The 26,871-nt window shown below is 34.8% G+C and overlaps 1 protein-coding gene across 4 annotated transcripts in view; it reads right to left on the bottom strand.

The window, feature by feature from the left end:
- The window catches only part of CORIN (corin, serine peptidase), a 129,441-nt gene that overhangs the window by 25,526 nt on the left and 77,044 nt on the right, over nt 1-26,871 (bottom strand). The window contains exons 8-15 of one of the 4 annotated variants that reach the window (XM_068680272.1): nt 24,119-24,229; nt 23,083-23,199; nt 19,795-19,893; nt 14,680-14,911; nt 8,788-8,933; nt 6,411-6,518; nt 2,240-2,353; nt 161-271 (exon numbers count right to left, since the gene is read on the bottom strand). In XM_068680272.1, coding sequence (XP_068536373.1) covers nt 161-271; nt 2,240-2,353; nt 6,411-6,518; nt 8,788-8,933; nt 14,680-14,911; nt 19,795-19,893; nt 23,083-23,199; nt 24,119-24,229 — 1,038 coding nt within the window. The remainder of the gene's footprint in view (nt 1-160; nt 272-2,239; nt 2,354-6,410; nt 6,519-8,787; nt 8,934-14,679; nt 14,912-19,794; nt 19,894-23,082; nt 23,200-24,118; nt 24,230-26,871) is intronic. The other 3 variants (XM_068680274.1, XM_068680273.1, XM_068680275.1) reach the window with 3 other exon arrangements.

Consider the following 26,871-nt stretch of genomic DNA (forward strand, 5'->3'; position numbering starts at 1 on the left):
GCCCACTTTCTTGCATGCTTCATCAACTTCAACCCAGTCTCTCCTGGTAACAAAGGAGAAATTCTCCACCACTGCAATTATATTCTAAATCAAATCACCATTAATAATACCATCACCCAAATATCAATTCCAGTCAGAGTGCACCACAACAGAAACTTACCACAATCCCATTCATCAGAGCTGTCACTGCAGTCTGCTTGTCCATCACACCAAAGCTCACGTGGCACGCATTCATGGTTGGCACACTCGAGCTCATGCTCCTCACAAAATGCTGCAAGGAAGAAAAACGCAATTCACACTGAGAAAGAGATGATCAGCATGAAATGTACATTGAGACTGGAAAAAAAAGAAGAAAAAAAAAAAAGTGAAGGAGGGAGAAGGTAGATCAGATTTACAGAGCAAGCGAAATATATTTATGACAAAACTCAGGATAGACACCACCACATAGTTGCAGACAGCACCACAATCCAAAGGGGAGGAAAGATGTCTGGAAACAGCAAGATCTGTGGTGTATGTTCCAAATGATTTTTATTTACTTAATATTTTTTGTGGTCTTGTCATACAAAAGTAGTCTAAGCCTCTCACAAGCTTTAAGTAAACATATGGTGTTCCTTGCTTCCTAGTGTCCCGATTTTTTTATTTATTTTTTTTAATTTCTTCATGTTCTTTGAAAAAGTTATTTTACAGTAATGTAAATATATTTCCTTTAATCCAGAGCAACTCTGCATTCACTTTCAGATTCTATTTGCCATCTAAAATTGTGGGATTATTTTTAAGCCCATTTGAGACATGAGATGTACATTCAGACATCCTCCAGTCTATGGCTGGTTGCCAGCTGGCAGCATTGGACAGGGACTTCCTGAACCTCCATCCAGTGCAGGAACCACAAGTACTTAGATCTTGAAGTGACTTTAAGCTTTCCTCCAAACACAGCAAATCCTCTCCTAAAAGGCAAGTGTTTAGCATTACAGCACCTTCCTCACTAATACACTTCTCTCCAGCTTCTATGTAAACCTCATCACCAGGGAGTTTTGAACTGGGGAAAGGAGAGGAAGAGAGTGCATGGAAGAAAGATGCATTCATCTGTGCCTATGTCTGGCTGGTGTATAGTCTATATAGCCATACAAACCAAGCATTTCTTTGCAACACTAGTGCAAAAAAAAGTAATCCACAGTAAAAATCATATAGGTATAACCACCGATGCTGCCTATTGTGATATAAGTGATCTTTACTGAGAGAAAAGTATGTTAAAGACTGTGAAGCACTATTGAACTCATAACAGATATATGTGCTATGTAGCTGAAGTCTCCCAGCTTTCCTGAGACAGCATGGCTTGGTCCTTTGGTCAGTGGGGTTTCTCACTGTCTAGGTCTAAAAGCACCAAGAACTACAGAGCTTACATCAACTTTCACATGAAATCCAGAAAAAAAAAAAAAAAAAAAAAAAAAAAAAAAAAAGTAGTGATGTGCTTTCTATAAGAGAGGATTAGTTGTGTATATCCTGGCTGGAAATGGTAAAGGTCCTTAAAACCTCCTTCCATTTTTTAGATGGTAGCACACAGACCGCTTAGAAGACAACTGGCATAATCTTCACAGTGGACAGCAAATTAAGAAAAGTTCTGTGAGCTGTCTTTTCTCAAAGAAAAGCAGCCTCATATCCAGTGATATATCCACGTTGTCAGTCATTTTGGCAAATATATTCATCTGCTCCACATATCACAAAAAATATGCCCACCATCCTATCTCTGTCAACAGAACTCCAGAGGCTCAGGAACAAGTTTTTGTTTGCTTGCTTTTCTTTTTTTTTTTTTTTTTTTTTTTGTAAAATTATATCTTACAATCCCAGCAAAAGTTTTGGGATACCAGGATCGCCAAGGGAAGTAAAATTTTGACTTTCAACCAACTTTACCAAGCATCTCTTCTTACTTGTGTAGGCTGAATCTCAACTCAGTGTGCTTTTCCCAGTTTCTGTCTTTGAGAAAACACTATCTGGTTTTCTCAAAAGAAGAGAATTCAGGGTACCACTAATATAGTCATGAAAGTGAAGCTAACATTTCACAGCACGTGCTCCTGGCTTCATGTGCCGAGTGGGAGCCTGCAAAGCAGCTGCTGTTCACAGGTATTCCAGCTCTTCTCACCCCAGGAGTCAGCTGTGGTTTGGAAAAAGACAGGGCAGCTCCAGCAGATCCCAAAAATGTGATCAGCACTTTACAGGATTAACAAACTGCATAAACCCTTACAGCAGTTCTTTTCATCCATCATGTCAGGGCAGTCTGGGAAACCATCACAGATCATCGTGTGTTTGATGCACATCTTCTTCAAAGGACACTCCCAAAGACCCCTTTCGCCACAGCCTGGTGGTAGATAGTCACAGTTTTGAAATATTTGCATGCAATACAAAATCAACTGTTTTGCTCCTCCTTAATAATCTTGAAACATCCAAAATAGTTGTGCTATTAACTTTAGAAGTTACCAAGAATAGTTACTAATGAAGAAATGAAAGTAAGATCGTCACAGTGCATACTTGTTAAATGAGTATAAAAATACATAACACTTCAATGCTTTTCAAAGAGTAATCCATATTGTGTTACACATGCTATAAATAAAGATTTAGGCATTAGCTCAGTTTTCTCAAGCCCCATAAACCACCACTCTCCAAATGCATTTACTAATAAATGTAAATGCAAACATATACAAATTAAGTGGAAATGGAAAGGCATTTTCATTTGATACATAAACACTTATAATCCTGAAGTTTGTGGCATGTCCTTTAAAAGCATACTACATGAAGTAGTGTAGAAATATGTACTTTTGGTAGTGCTGATACAGAAACTAATGCAGATCACAATGAAAGGTAGAGAGATACTCCAAGTTTTGAGCATGAACATTTTTCTTGATCCCATAATCTGTGACTAAGCCAGTTTTAAAATAATAGAAAGCCCCTATAGATGTATAAATCTTCCAGAGTCATTGTTATGCAGGGAACACAACGTTATTCCCTCTTCAAAGTCCTGCAAACCAGCCTCATTGATTTCAAGAGGAATATTTATAAAACTTTGTCAAAGCACTTTGACAATAAAATTCCTGTTTGTTAACTAGATGAAATTGAGAATGGTCTAACGTATCTTTTAGAAAAAAAAAAAAAAAAAAAAAAAAAAGTTCTCTCTTGTCTTATTTCTTTACTTGTTTTTATCAACTAATAAAGCACACTGCTGATACCAGTTTAAAGTACAAAATATTCTGATGTACTAATGTCAATGTCCTGCACATCTGACATTCAGATTTTAGAGGAGGCCATAAAAACTCCTAAGTAAAACTCCTAAGTCTCCTAAATAAATAAATATTTTTATTTTATTTTATTTTATTAAAAAAAAAAAAAAAAAGGTTTGATTGCCTTGTTTGGCCTGTTCTGCAGCTGACAGTAATAGCTTTCATTTTAATCCAAGCTCAAATTCAGGTGACAGCCCTGATGCCCACACACAAATAGTTTGGATCTCTGCTCACACAGTGTATTTGAAGCAGCACCTCTATTTTCTTGGATCTGGAACAGCAGCAGCACATATCAGCATTTGGTAAGTGATAAATTGTTTCAAAATGTTATTTTAGAAGTGATTATTTTACAAACGTGAACCAGAGAATCACTACTAGCTCATATGATTACTAGAAAAATCTAATCAGGTTTAACTGTAACTGGATGTACGGAGTGCTTAATTTGTTTAGATTGAATAAACCATGTGGAAAAAAACAAACAAACTAAAAACATTAAACACACAGAGAAATAAAGTCTTGAACCCATGAAACTAACTCCACATGATCAAAGAACTTTCTTAGGCATGGCCATTTTCCAGGTCTCCTTCTGGACAGTATTTCTGATAATCATTAATGAAAAATTAATTGAAACCAAACAAACCTTTACTCTAATAAAGAACAAAGGATGTCAGTAATGTTAGGAACTTGATATGAAAATAAAATAAAAAAGCTTTGAAAAAAATCTCACTTTAAACCTTTTAGCTGAAGTGTTTACAATTAATTAAAATTTTATTTGCTTTTTCCCTTCATCACACATTATAGTTTTATATTGTGGAATGTTCCATTACACTCCAAAGTTCATCTTTGAGGTCAACATAGGCAAACGCAGAGACAACTCCCTAGGAAAAATTAATTACTTACTGAATTCAGTGTTCAAATATACTGTTTTGTTGGAGGAAGGCCATTTACCTTTTATTCTTATTGCTCCTCCATATATTTGGATAACATACATTTTTAAATTTAATTATAATGAAATGGAAATGAAAATGGAGGTCAGAAAACTCATCCATATTTACATTACTCACATCCATATTTAAAGTATTCCCATCTCAAAAGTATGTTTTGACAAGAGATAGGGTTTCACATTATTAAGACCACCACACTTTTCTCTCACAGTGCAGACAGGTGTTGCAGCCCTACTCATGGCCCAAATATACCTTACTCCCTTTGGATGATTCTATCTTACATTTTTGGAAACAATAGCTTGATTATCCAAATACTGCAGCTGGTCTCCGCCAGCCTCTTCCCCTCTGCACTGTGAAACCTAATGGAGCTTTGACTGTCCTTTAAAGATGCTTCAATATTTTTAATTTAAATGGTTGCTGACCATTATTTAATAACATAAAACAATTTCGAAGGATAAAGCTCAGAAAATGCAGGCTTGTCATTTACACATAGGAAGTTCAACAGGTTTTTATTTTGTCCTGCACACATGGAATATAAATGAGTCAGAAACTGTTACTTCTGGAACTCTACAAGGACTGCCTGTTCTTCAGCACCAGCATTACCCCTGGTCAATGTAATGTCACTGACAGCTGTAATTACCTAGCAGATAGAGCTTTCCATATTTATAGAAGCTGATAAGAATTCTGCTGATTGCTACTGACATTCTGTCTAGACTATAGAGACAGACAGAGATCTACTGGAAAAATTAATGTTATATTTTAGAGCAGTATTTCACATGTTAATGTCTAGGAGAATAAAATTATCCTAAAAGACACGTGGTAATTAGTGTTCTAAAGAGTTAAAACAGGTGGCTATAAATAATGTTTTGTTGGGAGGACATTCAAGACAACTGATTCAAAAGTAAGAAGGTTATCAACTCTGAAAGTCACCTTGATCATCAGCTCTGCCCTTGTAATCCAAAATGACCTAGAATTAAACCGTATTTTTACAATTTTTTTTTTTTTCCTTCCTTTAGCAGGGGTGAGAGGGTGGAGGGTGAATTGAACAGAAGAGCAGACAGAATGCAATCTTGATTTGAAAACTCCCAGAGAATGAGAATACATCACTCCTTACTGACAAATAATGCCTTGATTACTCCAATCATTAAAACAACCTGCTCCTAAAGAAAAAGTAGAACTTCATAGAGATGACAAGCTTGAATTTTAATCTGGCTTCAGCGTTCAGCTGTTGGATCTTATTTTAATGTTTGTGCAGCAGAGTGAAAAATCTTTCATTGCTGCAATTTTGTTGCCCCCTTAATTACTTCCATCACCTTTTAACCTGTTCTCTGTTAAAACAGGTTGTACACATTAGCCCTACACACCTAGAACATTCCAATCCTTTACTTGTATTCATGCATCATCTCTAAATCCTTTATAATGATTTATAATTATTCCTTTTGCCTCTAGTGATAACAGGACAACACGCAGAATTCCATGGAGCCCACGCCCTAGTCACATAAGGAAACAGTACAAACTCCCTTCTCTTTCTCAGAATATTCCTGCCAGCACATACAAAGACGTATAGTGACCAAGAGATTTGTTGGTTATTCTCAAGCTCAAGACACCTCCTTAAGTTGAGAGTCAAGAGCTCCTCTACCACAAATTAGCTCTGAAATGTACTGGAGAATAAATTTTGTGGCTACCACTTTATACTTGTACTGATTGCTAGAGGTTGACCAGAATTCACTTCACTAAGCACAGATCTTCTGTTAATATATCATAATGAGAACATTACTGTGTATACATTTAAAATTACATCAACAAATTCAAGATTTAAACTGCCAGACAGACACATTCTAGCTCATTAGAACCTCCACCAATACAAAAATAAATAAATAAATAAATAAATAAATCTGCAGCATTTTTTATCTTGATTACTAAATAAATACTCAAACATCCTGGAACACAGTTAGCAGAATCTCAGTAATCAAATATCATAAATTGTATTGACATTAATCAAGAATAATTCTTGCTAAAGTATTTTTACTGCCACTAGTATTAAAAAAAAAAAATCACTTTCATTTACATTTTTCTGGCAGAAAATCAAGCTTATACCACAGGCTGTCATGCTATGGCTGAATTAACTGAAGAAAATCAACATATTTTCTAATGCTTCAACTACTGTTTGTTTGGAGAGTACCCTCCCCTTATTTACCACAGCTGTCTTCATCACTATCATCCTCACAGTCTGCTTGACCATCACATCTCCTGGATGCAAGGACGCACCTCCCAGACCGGCATTTGAAGTGACTGGGTGAGCACTCTGCCAATAACAAGGAAAGAGAGAAACAAGACTCCATAAACTGAAAGGTTAATTGTCACAAGCACTTATTTATCACTGAGACAGGAATAGAAGCCTTTTGAAACACTAAATTGGAACTGTGTAGCAGATAAAACTGTTCTTAACAATTGCACTGTGAATGGGGTGGAACATTTCCCAGAGCTCTGTCTCACACATTACCCTCTGTCATATTTTAAAACTATGACAGATTACCAACATACGATGTTTAGACTGTGGATGTGCATTTTCTAGCAACCTTTTTCGCTCCTGTGGTGTTGCATGAAGCAGAAATAGATCATCATTTAAGAATAACATAATGAAAACAACTAAATTTACACTGCGTGCTGTCTTGGCCAGCAGTATTCAGCACTGATTGGAAGACAAGTTGAATAATTCAGCACATTGTAATAACTCTGTCAATTATAGATTAATTTGGAAAATCATCAACAGTTTGTAATCATTAATATTTTTATGTTCTTAAGATTCTTAGTATCTTTTGTTATATATGTTTATTCAGAAATATTTCTATAAGATTTTAAATTTCCCAGGGAAGACTGACTCTAACCAGCAGTGTTAATTAGTAGAAATCTGCCATTGAATCAACATAACTTTTTAGTAGTAAGTGTGTCAAACCCAAAGACAATTGTGATAAGACCCCGTTATTAGTTACACTGTTTCTAAAAGAACACTGACAACATCTCCTTTATCATTCATTTTCCAGGATTGTCTAGTTCAATGCTAGGATGAACAAAAAGCAATGAGTCAACCAAGTAGGCAGATTCTGTCTAGTTAAAGTGAAGTTTTTTGAAATTCTTTTTTTTTTTTTTTTTAAATAAGTGAACAGAATTTAACTCTAAAAATTGAATATTCTAGTCCTGTATACTGTAGTATATTTAAAATATCAGCATTATATGTTAGGTTTCAAAGCCAAATGATCTAACAACACAGGCAGGAAGACTGAAAGATGTTTTATACCACAGAAAATTAAATCACATTATATTTCTTTATCTCACCTTGTTGTGTCAAGAATTTGCTTTTATGTTCCTACATACTCCTTAATAGTAATATTCCTTTTCATTAGCCCTTCACTGTAGAAGGAAATTATTTCATTGTCTCTCAGAGTGCCATGACAGAGGATTTCATTACTATGGTATCATACATCTTATTAAACTTTCAAAATTATGTAAGTGCACATGCACTTTGCTTGAAGAAATGGCACTTATTGCTGCATATGCTTCAGTGGCTTCTCAGAATGCTTCACTACGCTTTAGCAATATATCTTCACTCAAAAAACTACAGATCAATTAGCTTTCATTCATTGCTTTCTCTAAGAAAGATCAAAAGAAAGATTGTGGAAAGATTATCATCACTGCACAGGTGACTGGGAGAAAAAGAATAAGAACTAAACATGATCAGTACATTGTGGGCAGTCTAGCACACACCATTTTAATATTTTCCCAGAAACTTTACTGGCATTTTTGGCAAGGAAAAAATTAAAAAAAAAAAAATCATAATCCTCAGACCTCATATTAGATAACCAGTGGCAGAAGAAAAAGTACAGCCACCCTCTTTAACCAAAGAACACGTAGAATCATTTAAGGTAATTCCATTATTTTGTTCCATGTTGATACCCACAATGAGTAGGAGTATGGTTGAACTCAAGAAACTGCAGTTTGTCAGTTGCTGCTGAAGCTGCTTTGGCACAGATCTCTTAAAATACATAAATACATAAATCACCAAACAACAACAAAAATGAATTAACAATAGCTGGCAAAGACACTAACATCAAAATATTTTTCTCAAAGATACCATGGGGCTCAGCTATTCCTTTTTTTAGTTTTTATGATTGTCAAGAGTTTACCTCCTGTTGGAAAAGCATCATTATATAATCTAGATTGGTTAAAAAAGTGAAGTAAAAGCACTAAACACAAGCAAGCAAGACGTAGGTGTGCTAATAGCACCAAATCTCAAACACTGACTTTCAAAGATTGAGAGTAACTGATCCTTTCTTCAAATAGATTTCTTTTTCTAGAAAAAAATAATCCTCTTATATGCAAACTGTAGGTGTCAAAACACTCTGCAATCTGATTTGGAATCATTCTCACAATTACTTGACAAAAAAAGTCACCCTACATGGCATATTATAATTTAAAGTGGAGGTATGAAAACAAAAACAAACAAAACACAAGTCAGTGTCTTTGGGAACACAATTAATCTTTAATTTCCTGTTACGTGTATTTGTAAGAGTTACCTTCTACACCTTCATCTGGTGTTAGACAAGTTTGGTTGTCTGAGTTCTCATCTGGAAACTGAGTGCAGTCAGTGTCCTCCGGCCACTGCAGACCTACGATCCCAAGCACAGACTCACAGCGTTCCTTAGACTGTACACATAATGTCCTGAGGAGACAAAGTGGAGTTAAACAAAATAGCTGAGTAAAAGTCTTAGAAATTCCCAGGTTTTGAGAGCTAATAATCCTAGCCAGTTATAGATGGAAATAAAGGAAAAATCAGTTAATCAGGTATTTATGTATCTGATTAATCTTTATAGTTAATAAAGATATATTGTTACTGTTGAAACATGAGTTTAAATTACAGTATACAAACTATTATCTGAATTACAGTAAGCAAATACAACTAATACTTATCCTCTCGTCCATAAGGACAACAGAAAACCTTTTCTAAGAAACACTAACTGTCCTCCCTCAGGAAGAAACAAACAAACAAAAAAAAAAAAACAAACATATTTTGTACCTATAAAATTCTACTTCTGATAATGCTACCTCAGAAACCACTGCACTATGCACATCATTCAAAGAGCAGTGTAGTGTTGAAAAAAGTTTTGTCTCTGACATTTTAAGAACTATAAGAACAAGCAGTTTCTGACTATTTTGGCTGTATTTTAGACACCCACAGCAAATACAGTATAGAAACATTACAGACCCTGTAATGTTTCTCCTTATACTCCTAGTCAGACATTTCTGGAGATGTGGTTCCAGAAAGACAAAATATTTAAACCCACAAACAAAAAAAAAGTGAAGAACTCCCCTGTGATTTTCCCTGTGGGAAATTGTCAGTTAGAGCAACAGAAGCTTCTATCACACCTAGAAAAAGACAGGAATATAGTCCTTCTTTTGGATATTTATTTTCTTACCATCAAAACAAAAGTAGTTGAGCCCATCTATACTTATGCCTCAAAATACTTACTGTCGAAGTATTGTCATGAATATACCTCAAATTTACAAATCAAAAACACATAATAGGATATTCCCTATATAGTTTAACCAGTATTTTAAACATTTAGCAACTACTTTTACCTGGAATCATTGCTGATATGCTGCTCAATCCGTCTTCTATTTGTGGTATTTTGAACTCCTGTTTGTTTCAGCTGCCTCTTTTTTTGAGAGTTCGATAGTATCACCATTAACAGTATCACCTTAACCAGCTATGGTATCGGTTTCAAATGTTGCTTTTCATTTTTGTGGAATATTAACTATGCAATATAGGAATAAGATCCTCAACATCCTTTTTGTCTCTCCCCCCAAGCAGAAACATACATTTCTGCTGTATAAGATTTGATAATATAAGATTTAATATTAATACTAATTGATCATAATTAATATTAATTATTAATATTAATAAGTTTTGATCGTATAAGATTTCATATACTTCCTTATCAACCATTCTCATATATGTATATCTATTATATTTGTTTTATCTGGCCTGTAGCTCTTCCAATGAATCTATCATTTTCTGGTTTGGCCCCCATGAACAATTTGAGCAATTTCTTTATTTCCTATGAGTAGCTGACTTTTACCTATTTGAAGGCTATGATGCCTCTCCATAGCCCTGTCTTGTCTCTATACTCAGCAAGTCATTCAATTGTACCTTTTAGATCATATCTTCTAAACCTATAATCACACACTTTCTCCTACTGTTTCAAAGAAAGTTCTCTTTTGTTCTTACATGTTAAAAAAAATATTCAGCTGCAGAATCCTACCTATTTCTATTTTATTTTCAGTTTCCCTTGTGTCACTTTTAGCTTGCCTTTTATCTAAGTTGATTAACTATTCCAGATCTTTCTTCTAGGAACAGAATATCACTTAATGGAAGGAATTTTATTACATTCATCATTTTCCTTAGATATTTTGACCAGTGTGCCTTTTTAATTTATTTTCTTTCATGCAGTAAGCTTCAAGAAATGGAGTGACCAAACCTAGCATGCAGATCTATTTAGGATCAATTAAAGGATCTTTTTTATCCTCATGAGAAAACCATGCATCATTATTCTCCTCAAATTTATTGTTTTTTACATGATTACATGAAGGAAAGTCAGATTATTCCACCAGATTATTCACCATTGAGCTGAGCAGCTAGAAGTAAGACCTCAGTGCTGCACTACATTGTGACTGTTGTGTATTTTATTTACCACATACTCTGCAGTGCAGAAAACATCAGGTTACTTGCAACTAAAGCACGATGTTCTTAGTCTGTTGGTACTTTCTAAACAGAGTACAGGATAAATTCTATTAGGATTTCCACCTGAAATGAGACACAGTGGACTAAAAAGAAAAGGTTGATATGAATGAATTGATATTGATTAACTATGCTACAGTTACATGACTGTGTCTTTCCTTTTAGATCCTCTTCAATATCAAAAATGTCGACTCACACCATTTTATAACTTAAAGTTTCTGAATGGCAGCATTTTTTATTTGACGATTACAAAAACCAAAACCAACATTATTATGATTAATACGTTTAAAAAATAAAAATAAAAATAAATTACTAGCTGAAACGTCCAAGCCAGTTTTGTCTTTCATGTGTTCTCTTTACATTTAAATCCCTGGTCAAAGACGACCCTTTCCAAAAGCTATTGCAAGCCATCCAGTTGTCAATCTGTGGTGAAAGAGTAATGCCTATCCAAAGGCACATAGAAGTCTATTGCAATACTATTGGGAAAAAATGATAATTGTAAGAGCAACTGGTAACTTTTTTGTTTTAAAATCTTTCTCACATTCCCATACTGAGTCTCACAGTTAGGATATCAGAATACTGAGGACATGGCTAACAAGTTTTTATTTACTTTTTAGTCAAAACTCATCTCAGACAAACTGTGATGTCTGTGTTACTGTCTATGAATAAAGCTAATTGTTTTAATTCTTGCTATCAATTAACAAGAGCACACACCACAAAGCAGAAGAATCACATGCTTCTTGGTAGGAGTAAAGAATAGAAGATTAAGATAAAAATGTAGCATAGAATTGTGCAACTTTCTGCAAGTTAACTAAAATATTTCTTTGTCCTCCCAATTCAAATATAATAATGTGATGCCTAAACTGATGCCAAAGCATAAGGGGCATGAAATTTGACCAGCATAATTCAATATATATCTGTCACTTTTTTGTAACAATAAAGTCAGCTGGAGACTTCTCAGATACACAGGTAGTGTAATTTCCATTATTAGAGGCTACCATGACAAGGAAAGCATTTACTGAAACATCTGATCCTCCCAAAATAAGGAGCACTGACAGACCTATTGGAATGTCATGAGACAGTATTTCCAGATTCTGCAAGATGCTGAGCAGTTTCAAGTCATAGCAAAGATAGCTTGTCATTATAAGGATACAAGAATTTATGAGCTTATTCCACATATGTTAAACTCCATAGTTTCAAAGGGAACGTAGGACACACTTAGCTTCAAAGATTATTTCACCAGACCTGGACTAATATTACCAATGCCTTCTAAGAGGCATTGCTCAAAATTTGAAAACACACTTGATAGATCAACTTAATAACAGCAGGTTCAGTTCTTTCAAAAAATCTCTTCATCTGTGCTCCTTACTTAGAATAAACTTGGAAGACCTTCATAACTAATGAAAATAAAGCATGACATAATAACATGTCATAATAACTAATAACAGAAAGACAAGAGGAAGCCTTACAAAAATGGGGACAGATGTTTTATACAGATGAAGTAGAAATTAAATCATTGAGTAACACCTCCTAGAACAAAAAGGACAGTGTGCCAGTATTGAAAATAATAATAATAATCTAAAACATCTCTGATAGGCATATTTGTATAATGGATGCACAATTATAACACGAATTTTCAGTTCCTGGTTGGAAAGTGCATTTTCACTTCAAAAGCTTAGTGCAGAAAAACTGCATTAGCTGAGCTCCATTTCATATTTACAGAAAATACAAATACATCCAGTTCAACTCATTTAACTACAGCTATCCTTGAACAAGAGGGCAGTTGTTTTGTAAAGGCAGCAGCAGATTATATTTTGAGTACAGAAACTGTACAGAAACTGAGTTTCTCACTCAGTATATTCTGTACTCAAAATATAACATTCTGTCTTCTAGGATCTTCAAACTGTAGTTAAGTAGATTTATATTTATATTGCTATATCAAATATTTTTTTCTGCCCTACATTTACCAGTTACCTCAGAGTCTATAGGTATTATGAGTCTATTTTTTATAATTTCTAAAATATTTTTACACTTTTACATTATTTGTGTCTGAAAGTATTCCTGAAACATAATTGTAAATCAAATTAATTATGCTTCCTTATATTATTTTATTACTTCTTTTATACCACCGAGGAACACAAAGTACTACAGATCTCAGTAAGGCCTCTACAAGGTATCCCTTCCTCATAAAGTCACTCTCAACTTGTAACATAACATAAGACCAAAACATATAAACAGTTATAAAAGTAAAGCTTTGAATCCTAGAATTTAAAAATTTATGTTGTATATTCAACGTGATCTAAATGTGATATTAGTCCTGATTTGAACCGGAAGTCAGGACTTCCAGAGGGGGACTTCAGACTAAATTTACTATGGTTTCTATGAGTTCTTCTTCATTTTTCTGTTCAATTCCTTAAAGTTGAAGATTGTTCTTATAGTTTATCTGTATTTCTATATCTATATATCTATATCCTAAAATTTGTTAGCTAGATATGTAACTAGCTGCTGAAGCCTGCAAGTTAATTTTTGTCCTTTTACATTAAAGAATGACCATTTTTTTTCCATTTTTTTATGTTATACTGCTTTCTTAAAAAGAATACTAATAAAAATATAGACTTGGTTTTCAAACAAGCAAATGCAAAACAGAGCTTGCACTCTAACTTCACACTATCTTATATATGATAGAACTTCCCTTGTACGTCTGTATGGGAGAATTAAGCTATATACTAATAAATTTCCTTGTGACTCAATTTCAGTTTGCATTAAGAAGTATATCACTGGACTAGGAAAGGTTATATATTTGTCAACCAATGCTACATGGTAGGTAACCTTAGGACATGCATTGTGATTTTCAGTGCAGTTTTCTTTTAATGCAGTTTTCTTTCAATGCCGTAGGTGTTAATTGCACAATACTTTCAGGGCAGGGCAGACCCAAGAAAAGAAAGAGAAACACAGCATAACAAGGGTCTAGCTGGCAATAGCTCAAAGAGCTCTGCCTGCTAATAAGGTTTATTAGCTCTCCTAACCTTCCATGAGAGCTGCTGCCAAAGCCACAATATTTACAGAATAGATCTCTTTTGAACAGACATGGGCATAACCATTAGAAGTACAGTGATGTTAATTGATGAAGATGGTAGAAAAGTTAATCTGACAAACAGAAAGCATAAAATAGTTTATAATAAAGAATGATCTGGCAAAACTGTAACATATGCTTTATGACACTCCAATTTAGAAAGGTAATTATGCATCAAAATCTTAGATTTTGTTAATATTACTTGGCTATGGCTTTGCATAAATAAATGACATAAATGCAAAAAAATATATATTTAAAAAACTTATGTTCCAATTCAAATTAATTAATTAATCCTATGTTTAAACACCCTTTATAGTGTTGCAATTCTAATCAAACAAACAATGGAAAATGCTTCATATAAGTACCCCATCTGTGCATTTTGAAAATTAATAGAACTGATGTTCCTCTCCTTGTTTTGAGAAACTAGGCACACATGTAATAAACTGCATTTAATGCTTTTGTAAAATATGATTCTCTAGCTCTTGATATGAAATTTCAAAACAAAATCTCTGGCATTTTCAGTGAAGGCAGAAAATTGAGAAAAATGAATATGATAGACAAAGTCAGTTATGAATTAAATTAAGTATCATATAGTACCTGCAAGGTGGGATCCGATGATTTGTATTGGGGTCACATTTTGGTACTAAGATTGTACAGGCAAAAAACATAAGGTACTTGTAGCAGTTGGTCTGAACCAAGGCTGGGAAGAGAGAAGACTCCCAGCTGACAGAGGCTTCCTTCTGAGTCCTGTGGCCCAGGTAGTTTGGGTAACTAGTGTAGTTGTAAGGCAAGTTCATACAGAGTTCCAGAGTAATTGGTTCGCACTGACCTTTCACAAAAATAAATAAATAAATAAAATTTTAAAAAATATATTTTTCCAAATCTGCAGTCAGAAATATTTTTTTCCATTTTCCATTGCTATAGAAAACAATGTACAGAATTTATCTTCAGTTTAGATTGAAATTCAATTTAGTACTGAGACTGATATGACATTTACTTCACATTCCATTTCTAAATGAAAATTAATTTTACTTACTTTTAAAATATGAGAAAAGTTTCCTTGAAAAATGTGTACTATTCAAAAAGGCATTTGTTATCAGAAGACTGTATATATTTGCCTACACTGGAAGAAAATGCATCTTAACATGATTAATATTCTCCACCAGACAGCTGCTAATATCATTTGCCAGCACAGTGTGTGATCCAATGAGCTGGGTCTTTGAGAGGAAGTTGAAAGAAGATCCAACAGTCAGTCGTTCAGCTGATCAGCAGAATTGGCCAGTATTTCTTGGACTGACATTCACTATTATAATCTCAGTATTTACCTCTCTAATGTGAGGAACATGATGCTCATTTTGGATACAGCTCTTCCCCTCTGCTAAATTCTTGCATACTGCCAATACTAAACTATTTCTGTTGTCTCAAACCACTTAGTCTCAGCTTTGGAGTGAATGAAATTGTTCAAAGACATCATTCTTCAACAGTTCTACTCATACAGCACCCATTTTCTTCATGATGAATTTCACAGTACCATAGAATATCCTGAGCTGGAAGTGACCCAGCACTACTCAGATCAGTTCCTTTTCATGTTTTGATTTTTCCCCAGTAAACATATTTTCTTGATGTGTACATACTTATTATATGTTCACCAGTTTTTCCATGATAAAACCCAAGTGAACATGAAACTATATGCAATACTCTAGGTGCTTTTATAACACAATATTATTCAAGACTAAAGGGGACAAATATACAAATGTTTCTCTCTTTTGTTATGCCTCATGTTTGTAGTGGCTAAGGTGAATTCTAGAAGAAAATCTAGTAGGATAGGTCTTCACATATTCTCAATATCATTACAATTTTCACACTGTGTTTAGAAAGCTTCTATCTCATTATGTGCAAGTATCATTATAGGTTTGAAAAGAATAACCTTGAATCTTACACCCAATCTCCCAAATCACCAATCAGTGTAACAAACAGAACATATACTACAGGTGAACATCTGACCCCAAATATTAATCTTTCCTTCTGATATCTATCCTTATGGTTCCAGAGATATTGCTGCTCTATGGATAGTATATACATGTATTAGTACAATTTAATGGGTGGGAAATGAGGGATAGACTCCATTGCATGTTACCCTAACTAACCAAGATATGCCCATTTTTAATATCTCCATGCTTTTATTATTGCCCTATCCTGCTCCACCTGCTATACAGGAATTAGTTCCAAACAGTAGCATCATAGATTATACAAGATATGAGGATGTATTGTCTACCCACAGCAAATCTGAGATCTCCCAGCTATAGTTTAGACAGAATTCAGTGGGACGTTTTGCTGAATCACAGAATGGTTGAGGTTGGAAGGGACCTCTGGAGGCCATCTGGGCCAACCCCCAGCTCAAGCAGGTTCACCTAAAATTGTTTGTTTTTGCCAGGACCATGTCCAGGTCGCTTTTGAGTATCTCCAAGGATGAAGACTGCACAACCTCCCTGGGAAGGGAGGGCAACCTGTTCCAATTACCCACAGAGTCAGAAATAGTTTCTTGATGTTCAGACAGAACTTCCTGTGTTTCAGTTTGTGCCCATTGCCTCTTGTCCTGTCACTGGATACAACTGGAAAGAGTCTGGATCTGTTGTCTTTATACACACACAGACCTTCAGATATTTGTTCTGTTATCCTAAATATGTTCTAACTGCATTACAAAGCCAGCCTAAACCGATTTGAAATTATCACATATGGAGAACATCCATTATATTCAACATGTATAACATGAGAAATGTGTCCTATTCTTAGCCAGGAATTTTCCAGCAAAAGATTTATCTGAGTCAGAAGATGCTGCTTTGTCAAAACTGAGAATTTCCATGGGAATTCTCATCTCTTACTGAAGATGAAGTAACTCTCGTCTTACAACAAAAGCAACATGGAGAAAGACAATAGTACTTCCAGATGTTGTACAAGAAAAATCTCTCCCAAATTCTCTTATTCTGTTTTGTATAAACAATTACATATTTAGTGGACTGAAAGGGAAAAAGAGAGATGATCTAGGAGTCTAATTCAGATTATGCATTAATCTTGTTGAGAATGACAGACTGCTCCTCACAATATGATGAGGAAACATTTCCTGTAAATATAATTGATTTCTTCTTAACTAGTGTATGTGTCCCAGGATAAATTGCTTCCTTTTCACCACAAGGGGGACAATTTCTAGTGGGAGATAATATATCTGTGAATTGCAAGACACAGAGGAGAAAATGACTGCAATAATTCAATGAAGCTATTTGAGATTCCAAGCAAGAAAAATTAAATGATTAACCTTTCAATAAGTTTGTTTAAAAATAAAAATAAAAAATGAAGTAGGTTGTTATTAGTTTTGTAGTATATGGATACCTTCCTTCCTATTTCATAACCCTTTCTAAATATTTGTTAAAGGAAAACAGACAAGATAAATAAATAAATAAATATATCTATCTCAATCACTTTGGAAGGTTCCATCTCACCTGGATAATTTGGTTAAGGATATGGATCAGAGTACAGACCAACACAAGTGATGTCAATGGTAGGCATTTGCTGCAGACCATCTTGGCAAAACAGGAAGAGGTAGATGAACCCATCCTTAGGTAGCTGGAAGATGCTTCATGGTTTTGGAGGCCCTGGTACTCGTGGGGAGTTTCAACTATACCAATATCTTCTTGAAGGACAGTGGTTTAACCTTAAAGGAGAGCCTCCTCAGAACACAAGGGCCCATTCCAAGGTGAAGCAAGTGTGGCAGAAAAGGCCAGCATGGCTGAACGTCGATCTCATGACTGATCTCACAAAAAAAGAAAAAAAAAAAAGAGGAATAGAGAGACATTTCCAAGGCATACAAGGATGGAGTTTGGAGCTCAGACAGAACAATGAAACTACTGAGCAAGAAGAGCTCTTGTAAGTACATTGACAGCAAAAGTATAAGTAGGAAAAATGTGGGTCTGCTGCTCAGTGGGGCAAGGGACCTAGTGACCAGGACCATGGCCAAGGTACTCAATATCTTTTTTGTCCAAGTTTTCACTGGCTAACCCCATTGGAAGTCGGCTTTTTATCATCTTTGAAAGGTCATGGAATCTCATGACTAGAAGAAGGCAAACATAATATCCATCTTTAACAATGACAAGTAAGGGATCCACAGAACTATAGTCCACTCAGGCTAACCTTAGTCTCCAGAAAGATTATGGAACAAAATCGTTCAAGAAGACATCTGCACATGAAGAAATAAAGGTGACTTGGAACAACTAGCATCGATTTCTAATAGAAAAATCATGCCTGATAATTCTGATTGCTGTATATGACAAGATATGTGACTGTAATTCCCTTTTATTCATCACTGGTGACAGCATATCTGGAGTATTGTGGTTTTGGGCTCCCTGATTCATGAAAAGAGATTAATATACTGGAATAAGGTCAGTGGAGGGTCACTGAGAAGGCTGGGGGACTGGAACTTATGATATACAGGCAGAGGCTATGAAAATAGGGTTTGTTCAGCCATGAAAAGAGAAGACTAAAGGGAGCTCTCATTGCTGTTAACAATTACCTAATAGGATGGTGCAAAGAAGGTGGAGCCAGACTATTAGAAGTACACAGGTGAGACGAGAGGTGAAAGACACAAGTTGGAACCCAGCAAATTCCAGTTTCACATAAGGAAAAGAGGTTTTTACCATGAGGGAGGCCTAATGCTCTATTGACCAGGAAGATTGTGGAATCTCTGTCTTTGGAGATGCTCAAAATTCAACAGCACATGTCCTGGGCAACATTATCTAGTTGGCACTGCTTTGATCAGGAGTTTGGACAAGTTGACCTCCACAAGTCCATTCCAACCTATCTACTCTAGGATTCTACCTAATGTAATGCAGCAACATGGTAACATTATCCAAACAATCTGGTAGTACCAAAACAAACTTTCCAGTAGGTATTGCTCAGGTTAACAAAGCAATTATATTACGTGTCTACACATTCACATTTAAGCAAAGGCAAGCTTGCTCTGCCCATGTGGTGAGGTATCTTGAACTGCTGACTCTAGTAATATATCACCAAGTTTTAATTCATAAATCATTTTGAATTCAGTTCTTCCCTAATTTCAAAATCAAGTAAAATTGACTTCTCTTGGGTATCTGTTCATAGTGCTGCATTGCACACTCAGAAGTAAGTGCACAGTGGGTACAGTAGGTTTGCACAGAGTGGTATAATATAGGACATAGAAAGAAAGATGATACACAGCATGTAAGATCCTGATCCCCTACAATACATATTGGTCAGAAGAATAACTAGTTTAGCCAGATTGAATATCATAATTCTTTCCTGGGGAAAGGGATGAAACTTCTCCAGACCACTAAACACAGTGTCATGCTTTCTTGTATTTTTAAAATAAATCACTAGTTTACACTTACACTTTGTTGTTTACAGAATGTTAATGTTAACAAAAAGTGTAACTGTAAATATTCATTAAGAACATATCAAAAATTCACAGAAGGCAAAAATATCTCAATGTCAAACATTATCTCTTAGTACACCTACAATCGAGCTTTATGACGCATGACGCCTTGCCCTTTTAAACAGTTAACCATTATACATATGACATTAAATAGTAAATGAAAGTATTACTTACTTCGTCCTACCCTGCATCTTCATTGTACTCTAAAACACCCTAGAAGAGTGACAGTATGAAGCATGTAACCTACTTACTGCAGTTTATCTGGCTGTTTCTCATTTCACAGAGAGAAGTTCCACAGGTATCAGGACAGGAAGTACATCTCTGGTCTCCCTCCTGACAGAGGGTTTGACCTGAGGAAAATAGAAATTTACTGTTCTGATATACCAGACTAATAAAAATGACTATACTGAAGAGAAAATACAGAGAGACTCATAACAATTAGTTACTTCCTTTACAGAGTTGAATAAGTACTCTACAGCATTTCAAGTACAGTAAATAAGTGTTGTAAGGAAGAAAAGTGTGCAGAAATGTCCAGATGTCACTTCTTTGCCCCTCTGCTTAATATGACAATTTATATTCCCAAACCCTGAAGAACTATGGATCTCTGAAAGCCATCTACCATGATCTTGCCTGTGGCAGAGTATGAAAGGTCATGGAAATTGGATTTCAAAGGGAACAATAGGTCCTAGTTAAAAGAGAATATCCTCTGGGAATTATCCTCCAGTGCCATTCAGCTGATCTGCTTCTCATTTCATGATTGTTTTGGTGGACAATAAAAACTATCCTAAAGAACGATTGTCAGAGCTGAAACTTTATTGCCCATCTTTGGTTAGTGAAAAAACAAAAAACAACACACACGCACCCTCCCCAGACTCTAATGATCTTGAAGATGGATGTTAGAATAACCAAAAACAGCATTTCATCAAAAAGTTTATGAACAAATTACCTTGGTAGCTAGTTTCTTTGATAAACCTCTGGCCTTTTGTCTTTCTCATAGTGGTGCTAACTTCCTTCCAAAACATTAAATTCTCTCTTTCACACGGCTTTTGCAAAATTGGTAAATTTAATTTATTATTCCTGTATGTAGAGACTGACTAGTTTGTATTTTATCATCTCATCCTGTTTTAAAATATTGAAATTATTTATTGAATTTATTTATTCTATTTTTAATAGTTTATTTTATTTATTTTTATTGCAGTACTGTCCATGAATATTAATCAGTCAATCATGACATCCTTATGTTGGGCATACAGAAGATGCTGAAGAAAACAGGTCCTTGCCCCAAAGAAATAATGGTGATGTAGTCATATTTTTCCTAATTATGTGTGTTTACTTCCCTTCATCTATTGAAGCAATGCAGATATTTTCTTTTGTTGTAGCATTTGACCATCTTATTTTACAGGAGCTTTTGATTGCAAAGTCAAACTGGAAAGGTAGGAACAACTTTTTGACTTCTAAAGCTATCACAAATCTTCACATTAAAATTCTTTTTTTAAAGTTTGCTCCATCTCTTTCTTATCCTGCAGTGGAAGAGCTTCGCAACTCCTTAAAACTCCCTGTAGATTATTCTGATTCTAACATAGTCAATACTGTACTTCTATAACCACACTCTACCCTGTCTCAGATCACTTTAGCCCTAACTTTGTTACCTCTGCTAAGCATATTCAAATATTTTACCTTGCAGAGCAGAGAAGTCTTTGTACTTAGTGTACGTCCTATGACATTTTCTGTATTCGTTGAAATCAAGTACATATATACACAAGAAATACAAAAGAAAGTTACAAACTGGAATTCTGCCTTCCTTTTCAAGAACTATACAAGGAACTAAAGAGGCATAACCAAAATGAAGTCCAAATTCTGTCTATATATTCTCAGGTAATTTTGGAACAAACAGGATACAGTTGCTGAAAAGAAGATTTCTGCTTATGGAATATTGCAAAATACTAGAAAGAGGTTTTTGCATTTTGAGAAATGAATAATGGAAAACAAGACAAATGTTTGTGTTAAAAAGTTTTGCAGTTTAATGCAAAGTGGAAAATTCCTTTAGTATATAGTGAGAGCGTTGTCAACATAATTATCACCCCTTCCTACTCCTCTGCATTTAGTATCCTTCAATTTGCATCTGTTCATATCCCTCCCTCCCCCAAAAAAAGATTTTTTAAAATTATTTCTTTAATATTCATAGAGACAAAAAGCAGTGAGCAACGCATTACTGATTTCTACCCCAGTTCATGCATCACAGTGCCAATGAAATTCTCTTTAGGGGGAAAAATAATTTTAAGAGTCTTATATTGCGTGAATTAAAAAAAAAAAAAAATTAAAAAAAAAATGAAATGGCTGCTTCTGGGATTCTCTGAATAGTTTTTTACTTTCTTTTTTATCTCATTCTCCTGCCTAATTTCTTGCACATTAAAAATGTACATTTCATTATCAGTCAAGAGAAACAGAGGGTCATAGAATTCATAGAATAAAACTGTGGATGGTCATCAGGAAGGAAGAAAATTATTCCAAGCAGTGTGTGAGATTAGATGGTCAGAAATAAAGACAAAACTTCATCCTCAGTTTTTTAGATTGTGACAGTCAGATCTGAAAGAAATTCCCTGAAAGACCTTTTTTCAACATCTTCATTAATTGCAGAGAAGAATGATGGTAATTTATGTGTTTTAACTTATTTTGGAATGTAGATGTTTAAACTAGAGTAGGAGGATCCAAAGAACTTTCCTAAGGAAAGGAGGCTTATGTAATCACACCATGTATGTATCTTTTGAATAGATTGTCCTATAACCACTGTGTCTGACAGCACTAGAGTTTTCTAAATTAATTGAATTCCTTTATGTTTCTTAAAAATAGCAGTCATTATGGAAATACTTGAAAAATTTTCTCACTGAGAGGCTGCAATCTGAACCTATCCTTCAACTGGGAGCAAGAGAATTATACATGAAAAATACTTTCAAATGCTAAAAACATGACAATCAAGTCTATTTCAGGACAAAAGCATTTGGAAAAACATGGTCTGGGGTTCAGGAAACTTCTTGGTTTCCTTTTTTTTCCCCACACAATCCATCATAAGACAGCTAGTAAGTAGCTGTGAAAACTTACATTCTCACATGCTTACTTTCAGCCACACTAAATAATCAGTTTACTTACAAAAACCTCTTTTCTGTGACTCACAAGTTCTTATGCAAACAGTATTTTCTTGAGAAAATTCCTCCTCAGATGATACCAATTCCTATGACAGCAGTTTCTAAACACTGTAGACAATGTGAATATGTATTTATTTATTTCAAGTAACAGCTGATCAGTCAGATAACCCAATGTTATGGTAAACATCACCTCCATTTCTCCAACTTTTTTTTTTAAGGACTAATAAAACTCACCTTACAATTTCCTTTGTGAATGCAAAGACCTGCCAGCCTTAGCAAGTGTTATTTAAAAAGCAAGGCAAGTCTATCTGACAAACAGTTTTAGCTAAAGGCACTTTGGAATAAAGCAGTCAATGGTAGGTTCTGTAGGAAGAGTAAAATGCAGAATTTTCTTACTTTCACTGCAGTTTTCTTCATCACTTCCATCTTTACAGTCATTATCTCCATCACACTGGAATGCACTGGGAATGCATTGTCCATTTTTGCACTCTACCAGACCCTGACTATGACAAGCTGGGGGAAAAAAATGATATCTTCATTAATGTTGGTTAATAAAGGTCTCAGTTATTTCTGAACATCATAATGAAATTATTTTAGGAGAAGTTGATAACACTAGTTAGTACTGAAGGTCACAAGATATTTTTCATTATATGTAAAATATGCATTCAATAGCCTACAGCTGTGCTGATCTTTTAACTACAAGGACTGAAACTGTATATGTCAGGTATCAGTAGCAGGCTGAGATGAATGTTCAGCTGTTTTCAAGGAAAAAAAAAAAATGCTCATATAAAAATTCTGTCACCTTTTCTTTGCCCACGTTTATATTCCTTTATTTAGATTAGGTTCTTAGATTTCAGGGGGAATTGTAGGACAGCAGTTGCAAGATCAAGCACTAAAAGGCAGCAAGATACTAGAATCAAAGCTGCATGATAGGTTTTGCAATTTCAAACATTATTCTAGTTGAGTTCTTGTGCAGGTATATATCAATACAGCTGAAACAGGCAGAAGTCCAAACCCTAACAAGGTGTGATAGGTAGCATACAAACACATCAGAAAGCTGTCACAAACTACAAATGCCTACAGTTTAAGAGGGTATATACATTCATTCATTACTCTTTAACAGGAACACTACAATTAACAAAAAGCAAATCTGCTATTAACAAAAGGCTGAAACACAGGCCAACGTTGGTACTTCTCAACAATGACAAAAAGCATTTAATTTGCTACAACCAGAAGGAACATTTGCTAATTGCAAACTTCTTAAATCAAATGAGCTTATGATTTTGCCTTACAAGTAGTATGTACGTGTACTTAAATTTTGGTTTTGATTCTTAAGCAAAGAGAGAAAAGAGGGGAAGAAAAAAAAAACAACAACAACAAAAAAAAAACAACAACAACAAAAAACACACATTTAGAGATTAAAGGAACTTACAGCAATTGATTTCATCTGATTTGTCTATACAGTCATGGTCACCATCACACACCCAATCAGCTGTTATACATCTCCCATCTCCACATTGATGGTGTGTCAATGGGTTACAATCTAAATAAAATGTAAAAGTAAGACCAAAAGAAGCACACAAACAAACAACACAGCCAGATAATAAACTACTATCAGGCTGTGCCTATAAACTGATCATTCTGTGCCTATAAACTGATCATTCTTTCATATAGGCTGTGCCTATAAACTGATCATTCTTTCTACTTAGCCATTATGCATTAGTAAATCACAATAAGAGTTTTTATATACCTGCAGATTTTGGGAGCAGATAAGTTACACATGTTTTGAATTCTACTTAGTGAATTCTACTTAGATAGTCATGCATTTATTCTATCTCTCGTGTGCACAGTTGTTTCCATTTGCAAGTAAACAAGATGCTAAGATTTATCAAGTGGATTAAAACATCTTCTGGTTTTCCATCTCATGAGAAGATTTTCAGTTATCCAGTGTTTTCAGTTGCTACTGGAGAAAATCATTCCAAACCTTTATTTTTCTAACAAAAAAGTTTTTTTTAAAAAAAAAAAAAGTTTTCAACTAACGTTTGGCACCTACTCAAAAACTGCTATGTTTTTGCATACACACAGAATTTTTCATAAGAATGATCTAAAAAGAAAGCATTCCAATCTTCTTACTCCTTTTACCCAAATGCTTCCACAAATAAAGAAAATTATTCTAATGAGTAGGCTGTGTAAAGGAAATACACATAGTTGAAAATGTTTGACAGGCTTAAAGGAGTAATAATTATCTGCACTTTAGCTTTGGTGTAGAGTTTCTTAAAGGATTAGTAGTGGGAGGAGAAGGAGGGTGTGGGTTGATGATTTCTGACATTTCCATTTCTCTCCAATCCAATTCACAGCTATACTAAGTATGAAGCATACAGTGTTGACCACACAGACAGTAAGGATTTCAAAAATGTTGTAAAAATCTAACATAGGTCAAGAAGGAAACGCTCACAATATATATTACAAGCAGAAGTAATTACCTCCACTCAGAACTTGGTGGAAGCTTAATAAACATGGCTAACATGGCTTTGTCTGTACTAGTATATATATTTTACTAATGTCACCATGATGTCATCATAATGTCAGCCCTGATCACAAATTTTTTAATAAGCTTGGAGCATGAGCAGAGTAAGCTTGTGCTTGTCTGCAGTTTGCCATTGAGACGTACTTGAATTGTTCACAAAGTGCCTGAATGGTAATATTTAAGGATAAAGGTAAACTCCATGGCTTAGCCTTACATAAAGTATTGTAAATATTACTGTATGTTCATAAATAATACAAGTTCAAAATGTCTTGCAAATAGAGATAAATTGGTAGGGAAAAGGATTTGTACCATGGTCCAGCATTAACTCCAGGAACAGCTGCTCTAGTCTGTGATTAATTCACTCCCTCCCACTCAGGGCAAAATCAGCTGGGTTCGTTTATACAGTTTTCTTCAGCCAGTTAAGACAATTCTGACTAACTTTACATAAAAATAGATAGGGAACACAGACACAGTCCAGTCTGCCAAATCTGCTCTGAAACTCTTTTATAGCCTGTACAAAATGTTAGATCTTAAATTTTATATAGAAAATTTATCTCAACATAGGAATGCTAGGAGTCAGATTAAGCAAAGTCTTTCAGGAAAGCAAGTTTATGAAAGAAAACACAAAAGTAACACCAACTGAAAGTAATGAAAAACTGAGTATTTTTTATTTGGAGAAGAAACGTAAAAGAAATCTCTGAAAAAAAAAAAAAGTTGATTTTTAGTCCTGAAATCCACTGTGCTTTTTCTTAGAAAAGCAAAAGAAAAAACATGAAAAATAATATTTTAACCTTTAAAAAATTATTTTAAAGTTAACAATTTTTCTTAGGTACATTACTAGGAGCAAAAGTTAGAAGAAAATAAAATAAGGCGTTCAGAGTTTCCAAATATTTGCACAAGAAGATAATTCTTTCTTATGGCAAAACTTTTTCTTCTATGACAACAAATACAGGCAGGACGAATACAGTGAGGCAGAATATACAAAGTCAATTAAAAACAGAATGTGAAAGAAACAGATTTGAATCATCAAAACATGTAAGTTTGCAATGAAGCTAACATAAAAACAATTCAGTTGTGAAACTGTTGGCATCACAAGTGTAATCCCTCTTATGATTTAGTCTCAGTCAGATTCAGTCAAGCTAGCAAAATCAACTCAAGTTAATCTTGAGTTGATTGGTTCAGGAACACGCATAGTATTTTCCTCTATCCTTCCAGTTGCAGGGAACAATATGGAAGAAAGAGATCCAGCATATCTATATGTGGCTCCAAGGCCAGTGTCACTGGCAGAATTGGTTTTTGTTTTGTTTTGTTTTTTTTCACAGGATGGTGCACACAACACCAGGCCTGACAGTGGCTGCTGGGATACACTTTTCTCAAAGGGGTGCTACCAAGGTCATTCAGTCTGCTCCACAATGTGCTGAGTACACTGGAGCACATTTGGAATGTTTCTACACTAGTGCATACAGCATAAGGAACAAGCAAGAAGCTTTGGCTCAGTCCCAGAGCTGCAAAATCTTTGGTGTAAGTGAGAATTGGTGGAAAGAATCCTGTGAATGGTGTTCTGTGATGGACTGTCATGGGCTTCTCAGAAGCAAGGAATAGAGGTGGCACTGTGTGTAATGGAGAGGCTTGATTGCACCAAAACTTTGACATTGGAT

This window comes from Anas acuta, chromosome 4 (genome assembly GCF_963932015.1).
Source record: "Anas acuta chromosome 4, bAnaAcu1.1, whole genome shotgun sequence".
NCBI lineage: Eukaryota > Metazoa > Chordata > Aves > Anseriformes > Anatidae > Anas > Anas acuta.